Raw genomic sequence first — 8,900 nt, forward strand, 5'->3', positions numbered from 1 at the left:
TCACGCAAATTCTTCTGCTAGTTGGGGTTTAGTCCACTTTTGTATCCTTCCCTTCAAGGCTCAGGGGTCCAAGATTATCTTCTGTGTCTGTGTTAATTGTTTTCCCTTTTCTTTGTTGAAGAGGGTCTGTGCAGTCCTTCTGCCTAGTCCGCCATCTTGCCGGAACTCCCTCCTCCATTGCATCTTGCCACAGATGTAGTCAGTCTGATTCCTGTGTATTCCATCTGGTGAAGTCCATGTGTATAGCCACTGTTTGTGTTGTTGAAAAAAGGTATTTGCAATGAATTAGTTGTTGGTCTTGCAAAATTCTTTCCTGCAATCTCCATCGTTATTTCTATCACCCAGGCCAAATTTTCCAACTACTGGTGATTCTTCTTTGTTTCCAACTTTTGCATTCTAGTCACCAGTGATACTTACCACACCTTGAATGCACATTTGGTCAATTTTAGACTGCAGAAGTTGATAAAAATCTTCAGTTTCCTCATCTTTGTCTTTGTTGTTGGTGCACAAATTTGAGTAATAGTCATATTAACTGGCATATGGATAGTATCCTATCACTGAGAGTGTTGTACTTCAGGAAAAATCTTGATGATGACGTACCACACCATTCCTCTTCAAATTGTCACTTGTGGCATAGTAGATCATATGGTTGTCTGATTCAAAATGGCGAAAACCAGTCCATTTCATCTCACTAATGCCTGGTATATCAATCTTTATGTCTTCCATTTCATTTTTGACAACTTCCAGTTTCCCTAGATTCATGCTTCGTACATTCCATGTTCTGATTATTAATGGTTGTTTGCAGCTGGTTCTCCTCAATTTGAGTCATACCACATCAGCAAATAGAGGTCTCAAAAGCTTTTACCTATATCAGTAAGGTTCATTCTACTCTGATGATACAGGTCTTTACTTTTGAAAGCCTTCTGACCTAAGGGGCTCATCCTCCTGCATTGTATTGGACAGTGTTTCTGGGGTATACATAAAGTTGCACAGTATTGTGTCAGTGTTTCTCTGCTATTCATAATGTTTTCCCTGGCCAATTCTTGGACAAGTAGATGGCCTCTTCCTTCTTCCTAGTCTATCTCAGTCTGTAAGCTGCATTGAAACCTGTGCACCATGTGCAACCCTACTGGCGTTTGAAATACCAGTGTCACAGCCTCAAGCCTCAGAGCAACACACTAGCCACCACAGTATGACAGACTGACAGACAAGTTTGTCTCCCTTAGCTGTTCGAAACCTCTCCACCCTCTCTTACCTGGATCCTGCCACTGCTCACTTTGCCATCCCCTTGGCTTCTTTCCCCCGTCTACTTTTCTGCCTCTTGCGGGTGGGCCTGGGTTCCTCCTATTACCTGGATCCCTGCCACTACTCACTCTGTCTTTTAAGCCATTAGACATAAAAAACAAAGAAACAAAAAACAAAAAACTTGTTGGAAAGAAGAAAAAATTAGAACCTGTTATATGTGACATCAAAGAGCTCCAAATATGACATCCAGGATTGCTTTTCTAAGGAGCCTCTCACTGAGGATTTTTCCTTTCTGTGCATGTATTTTTTGGTCTGGGACTATATGGTGTAGCACCTAAGGCATTTGACTGCTAACCAGAAAGCTAGCCCTTCAAACCCACCAGCCACTCCTTGGAAGGAGGACTGGGCAATCTCCTTGCATAGAGATACCACCTTGGAAACCCAAGTAAGGGTTGCTATGAGTCAGATTCGTCTTGCCTGCAGTGAGTTTGGGTTTTTTGGTTTTCATGTTTATAATCTTAAAAATAAGTGTTATATTTTAAAATACCACATTTTAAAAATGTACAATTCAATTTTTATAAAAATGCTACAAATGAGTGTATTAAACATTGGTTAAAATCATGTTATTATATATTTTTACTAATTATGTATAAACAATTATTTATTTCCTGAATTTCAGTTGTAAAGTATCCCTGTGGCTGCTCTAGAATATAGCACATTATACAAGTGAAGGATATGTGATATATTAATGATATCTACTAATTTTTAAAAGTAATTTCTCTTTTTCAGTTTGATTACATGGGCTCTGACATAAACGTTGTTACACAGAAGGTTATTCTGATAATTGGCCTTGTTAATGCTGTAAGTGTTTTATTTTTTAATTTTTAAAATATATTTTATAAAAATACTATTAATATGAAATCTGTATAGTATTTGCTGTGCTGTTGAAGAATTCTATAAAGTACCAAATTAAATGTTTTAAATAAATTTTTATGAAAGTTTGAAATAATGTTCACATTTATTCAAAATTTTTCATTTATATTTTCCTCCTAGATGCTAATCCAGTTAAAACTGACTGTCATAATATCTTCCATAGAAATCTGGTCAAATAAAAACAAGATATCTACTACAGGGCAACCTGATCATGTATTACTTAGATTGCTAGAATGGGAAAGCAAGTATCTTGTACTTCAACCTCATCATATCACATTCTTGTTTGTGTAAGTATAACATTCAGTATTTCTAGGGCATTAAAAGAATAACCCAAAATAACTTAATATGTTAATTATTTAAAATAAGCATTTACTGTGTTCTACAAATTTGATGGACACCATGGGATGTCTTGTTCTTTAGAAGTTAATCTTAGGCAAGGCATGCAAAAACTTAAAATTACTTGATATAAGTAAAGTTACATAAAAAGTAGTGAAATAGCTAAAGTAATTTAATTATGAGCAGTACTATCTCTTTGGTTTTCGTTGGCTTATAAACCTTTGGTATCTGGTATCTTTTTTGTACGTTCTTGTCTTTCATCTAATTAATTCTTATATTTTTAATTTCTAATAACATTAATATATTGAATTACCAGAGTACCTACAACTTGATGCATAGAAAAATCTACTTATCTTTTGTGAATAAATTAGTAAGTAAGATGGAGGGATATGAATGTAGAGGGAACCAAAATGACAACCAGTATAATAAGTGCAGAGGCATTTTGCAAAAACTATTAGATCTCATCCTTATCCTACTTCTTGTTTATTAGATTCAAAATTCACAAATGGATTACAAAATATCCTTAACATTGAGGCTTTTAGAAAAAATCATACTAAAATAGTGTAATACATAGTAGCATGGTGCTTAGGAGGAGTTCTGGTAGCTCAATGGTTAAAACATTCAGCTGCTAACCAAAAGGCTAGAGGTTTGAACACATCAGCTGCTCCACAAGAGAGATGAGACAGTCTGCTTCTGTAGAGATTTACATCCTTGGAAACTCTATGGGGTGGTTCTGCTCTGTCCTATAGTGTTGCTATGAGTAAGAATCGACTCGATGGCAGTAGGTTTGGTTTTGGATTTGGTGCTTAGAACATGGTATTGTTCAATAATGTTTGCAGTTAATAAAAATTAGTATTGTTTATGATACCACTCTAAAGTACACTCATAAGGAAAATTATTATTTTATTTTCTAGCTTTAGAAAGTATCCTAGTTTTATAGGAACCACATTTCCTGGAAAATTGTGTAACAAAAATTATGCTAAAGGAGTTGCTTTGGTATGTAATTATTATCTAGTTTGCACTTAAAATGTTCATGTTTCAAATGTTCATTAGTATTTTTAATATTATATATTTAAATATTAATATTTTAAAGTACGAATAAATAAATCACTTAGTTTCATGCTCCTTTTATAGCTTTTTGTATTATAATTTGGAGCAGAAATATTCAATGTATATTATTGCTTTAAGAATGAATGGAACATTTAAAAATTGTAGTGATCATTATGTCATATTATAAGTAAAATTTAATCATTTTGAACTGTGATATGCTATGCATCAATCTTATATTTTCAGTGAAATTTTATGTTAATTGTTATGTTATGTTATGTTATTTATCATTTTTTTCTAATTTCACAATTGCTATACACTATGAATCTTTATTAAATAATACCTATTTTTTCTCTTTTAAGGATTATTCTAGTCTTTATTATGTTTGGGAGAAACTGATTAGTATGGAAGAAATAGGATAGTCATAATCTAATGTTATCCAGCATAAATGAGAATAAACTTACTGCAGCCAAGTTATATAAAAATTAGAGAGGATAACAAACTAGAGAGTGCTTCAATATATAAGTCTGTACTATGATTTTTTTATTTAAAACTTAATAGTTCTACTAAGATCAGCACAGATTCTACCTGGTTAGTTTGGTCAGGTATAGTGTACATTCTTAATACATGTTTTTTTTTTTTAATGCCAGAATTTCAAAAATAATATAGATTTAATAATATTTCATGATATTCTCCTTTATAATGTTATTATACATATTCTTTGTCTGCTTTTATATGTAATATTTTTCTGTTTTTTGTCCCTTAAAATCATTATTTCTGATTCATATTCTTATCTATTTTCTATTCTTTCTTGCTTACTATACTTTTGTTCTAGTGCTACTGTAACAGAAGTACCACAAGTGGGTGGCTTTAAAGGACAGAAAATTGTTTATCAATTCAGGAGGCTAGCAGTTCACATCGGGAGCATCACTCAAGTGGGAAGGTCTTTTTTTTTTTTGTCTCTTTCAGCTTCTAGTAATCGGCAATTCTTCGAGTTCCTGGAGTTGCATATTCATTTCCTGCCAACATCCTTTGATGGCGGCTGTCTTCCCTCTGTATGTGCTTGCTTCTGGGTCTAAACATCTCTTTTTATTTGACTCAGAAGTGATTATGTTATGTTAAGGACACATACCACACTGTTACAGTTTCATTAACATAACAAAGAAAAACTATTCCCAACCAGGATTACATCCACAAAAGGCCAATATTCCAGCATATATTTGGATGGGACACAGTTCAATTCATAACACTTTTCTTTCTTGGATATCTTGTATATTAGTCTTAATTTTTGAGTTGCTTATTTCTTTTTCTTCAACAATTTCCTGAATTCTGTCACTTACTATTTCACATCTTCTTGTTATTTTCAATTGAGTTTTAAATATTTTGATCCGTGGTGCTTTTGTACTGTGATTGCTTGTTTAACTTAGACAGTTAATATTGGAAAGCTGTGTTATCTTTTAACTGTTCTTCATAGCTTCATTTTTTTGGGGGGGTACATATCCTCTTCTGCCAAATATTTTGATAGTCATTTTGTTTTTGCTTCTCCCCCTTGTTTAATCAATTGCAACAACCAAATTCACTGTCATCGAGTCAATTCTGACTCATAGCAACCCCCATTGGGTTTCCAAGGCTAATAAGGAGCTCTTGTGGTAAAGTGGATAAGGCATTTGGCTGTTAACCAGAAGTTTGGAAGTTCAAACCCACCAGTTGCTCCACAGGAAGAAGACAGGCAAGGAAAATGAAAAAATCTACTTCTGTAAAGATTTTAGCCTTGGAAACCCAATGGGGGTCCCTATGAGTTGGAATTGACTTGATAGCAGTGAGTGTGGTTTCGGTTTTTTAAAATGTTTATGGAAGCAGACTGCCTTATTTTTCTTCTGCAGAGAGGCTGGTGGGTTTGAACCACCGTCATTTTGGTTAGCAGCCAAATGCCTTAACTACTATACCACAAGAGCTCCTTACAGCCTATTACCACTATTCTATCAATAGTCCTTAGATTTTCATCTCAATCATTAATATGGATCATTTTGTTAATGAAATTATGATTGTTAATTTAATGATTCATTACTGGCATAAAATCAGTATTGTTGTTGTTTTAATGTCATTTTGATATTTCCTTGGTTTGATTTGCAAATATTTCAGTTAGTGTTTTGCATTTTCATTCATGAATGAGTTTGAAGTGCAATTTTCCTTTTTTTGTCTTCCTTTCTTGATTTTTCTGGCAAGTCACATAAAGCAATAGAGGAATACTCTCCCTCTTCTATTTTCAGTGAAAGATTGTTGTTATAGCTATCTTAAGTATATAAAAAAATTTACAAAGTTGTTCACAGTGTAATCTGAAGATTTTTTAAATGTCTGCATGATTTTTGGTCATTTCACATTTTTCTTTCTTGATATTGATATTTTGTATTTGCTTTCTATTTTTTCTTAACTAATGTCATTTAATATTTTTCAAAGAAACTTTTGCTTTCTGTATCATCTGTACTATACATTTGTCTTCAATTTCATTAATCTTTGTTCCAATATCTGTTTATAACTATTTGCTTCTACACCATATTCTTCTCCTCTTCTTCAGGAATACAGTTAAGCATACGATTCTCATATGAATTACATTTCTGTGTTTCTCACCCTAGCTTCTCTGCGTCCTCTTCTCTTCTGGATTTATTTTAATGTTTTTCTTCAGATCCAAATTTAATTTCAATTTCTTCAGTTATTTTTAAGCAACTGCTAACTCCCTCCAAACACTTTACTTTTTCAAATTTATTTTTATTGTGGTGAAAACATACATATCAAGACATTCACCACCATAACAATGTCCACATTTACAGCTCAGGGTTATGGATGCCATTTTTCATATTGTGCCACCATAACTGCTATTTTTTTTTTTGCAAAATATTCCACCACCATTAGGATAAAAAGAGCTCTGGTGGGACAATGCCTACGGCATTTGACTGCTATCCAGAAGGTTGGCAGTTCAAACCCACCAGCCACTCTATGGAAGGAAGACAGGGCAATATGCTTCTGTAAAGATTAACCGCTTCAGAAATCCAGTGTGGGTCACTATGAGTAGGAATAGGCTTAATGACAGTGTTTTTTTTTTTTTTTTTTTTTTTCCCAGGTTATGAGCATAAACTCAATGCCTCCCAAACAAAAGCTTCTGCTTTCTCCTTCCCTTCTACCGCTGGTACCCACTAATAATCTTTGGTTTCATACTCTCTCTCTTTCTCTTTCTTTGTGTTTCTCTATATATATTTTACCTATCTAGCAATTTCCTTCCCCTCTGCTCCACTCCACTCACCTGCCTGGTAACCAACAGTGAAAGTTTCCTTCTATATATAAACCTTTCCTGGACTTTTTAAAATAGTGTACTAAAACACTATTTGTCCTTCTGTAGTTGATTTGTAGTTGATTTACTTCACTCAGGAAGATCAATGGAAAAAGAGTAAACACATGGAAACTGAACAACGCCCTCCTTGAGAAAGACTTGGTAAGAGAGGAAATAAAAAAATGAAATTCAAAAATTCCTTGAATCAAATGAGAATGAAAACACAACATACAAAAATCTTTGGGACACAGCAAAAGCAATGATCAGAGGCCAATTTATAGCAATAAATGCACACATCAAAAAGAAGAAAGAGCCAAAATCAACACTTCAAACCAACATCTCCAACAATGAGAAAAAGAACAGCAAGAAAAAGATTACAGTCACCAGAAGAAAGGAAATAATAAAGATTCACATAAAAATCAATGAAACAGAAAATAGAATTTTCTATTGTCTATAGAAAAAAATCAACAAGACTAGAAGTTGTTTTTATGAAAAGATTAATAAAATTGACAAACCACTGGCAAATTTAACAAAGGAAAAGAGGGAGATAATACAAATAACACAAATAAGAAAGAAAATGGGTTGCATCACAACAGAACCAACAGAAATAAAAAGGGTAATATCAGGATACTGTGAAGAACTGTACTCCAACAAATTTGAAAATCTGGAAGAAATAGATTTCTTTCCTTTCCATACAAAATTAGTGATTGTTTTGTTCATATCCTTAAAGAATATTGATGGGATCTGGATTGTGATTCCATTGCATGTATAGATTGCTTTAGGTAGTATTGACATTTTCACAATGTTCTATCTTCTTATTCCCAAGTATTTTATTTTTTTGGTAGCTATCGTAAATGGTATTGATTTCCTAACTTCTTTTTCAGCAATCTCTTTGCTGGGGTAGAAGAATCCAAGTGATTTTTGGATGTTGATCGTATATCCTGCCACTATGCTAAATCTCTCAATTAGTTCCAGTAGATATTTTACTGAGTATTTTGCATTTTCTATGTATAGTATCATATCATCAGCAAACAGGGATAATTTGACTTCTTCCTTATCAATTTGGATGTCTTTGATTTCTCTTTCTTGTCTTATTGCCCTATTACTTCCAGGACAATATTAAATAGAAGTGGAGATAGATGGTGTCCTTTTCTGGTTCCTGTTCACAAGGGGAATGGTTTCAGTCGTTCTCCATTGAGAATAATGTTGGCTGTTGGTTATACATAAATGCCCTTTATTAATGTTGAGGAATGTCCCTTCTATTCCTATTTTGCTGAGAATTTTTATCATGAATGGGTGTTGGATTTATCAAATGCCTTTTCTGCATCGATTAATATGATCATGTAGTTCTTTTCCTTTGCTTTATTTATGTGATGGATGACATTGATTGCTTTTCTAATGTTGAACCATCCTTGCATACCTGGTATGAACCCCATTTGGTCATAATGAATTTTTTTTTTAAGTGTTGTTGGAAATTATTGGTTAATATTTTGTTGAAGATTTTTCCCTCTATATTCATGAGAGATATTGGTCTGTAGTTTTCCTTTTGAGTGATGTCTTTGCTTGGTTTTGGTATCAAGGTTATGCTTGCTTCATAGAATTAATGTAGGAAGATTCCATCCTTTTCTATGTTCTGGAATGGTGTCAGTCCTTTGAACGTTTGGTAAAATTCTCCAGTGAAACTGTCTAGGCCAGGACTTTTTTCATTGCTGGTAATTTTTTTTTTATGATCTGTTCAATTTCTTCTTTGGTTCAACATTTCCACCTCAGTTTGTGTTAGTTTAGGTAAGTAGTATGTTTCTAAAAATCTGTCCATTTCTTCTAGATTTTCAAATTTGTTAGAGTGCAATTCTTCATAGTATCCTGATACTACCTTTGTTTATTTCAGTTGGTTCTGTCATGATGTAGCCCAATTTGTTTCTTATTCTTGTTATTTGTATTTTCTCCCTATTTTCCTTTGTTAAATTTGCCAGTGGTTTGTCAATTTTATTGATCTTTCCAAAAAGCAACTTCT

At 33.3% G+C, this 8,900-nt stretch overlaps 1 protein-coding gene across 1 annotated transcript in view; it reads left to right on the top strand.

The window, feature by feature from the left end:
* The window catches only part of LOC103192135 (disintegrin and metalloproteinase domain-containing protein 5-like), a 246,507-nt gene that overhangs the window by 54,314 nt on the left and 183,293 nt on the right, over positions 1-8,900 (top strand). The window contains exons 8-10 of the mRNA XM_007935062.2: positions 2,035-2,106; positions 2,299-2,465; positions 3,429-3,510. Of these exons, the coding sequence (XP_007933253.2) occupies positions 2,035-2,106; positions 2,299-2,465; positions 3,429-3,510 (321 nt within the window). The remainder of the gene's footprint in view (positions 1-2,034; positions 2,107-2,298; positions 2,466-3,428; positions 3,511-8,900) is intronic.

The sequence above is a fragment of the Orycteropus afer genome, unplaced genomic scaffold (genome assembly GCF_000298275.1).
Source record: "Orycteropus afer afer isolate SDZICR_OR568_19922 unplaced genomic scaffold, OryAfe1.0 scaffold00024, whole genome shotgun sequence".
NCBI classification, from domain to species: domain Eukaryota; kingdom Metazoa; phylum Chordata; class Mammalia; order Tubulidentata; family Orycteropodidae; genus Orycteropus; species Orycteropus afer.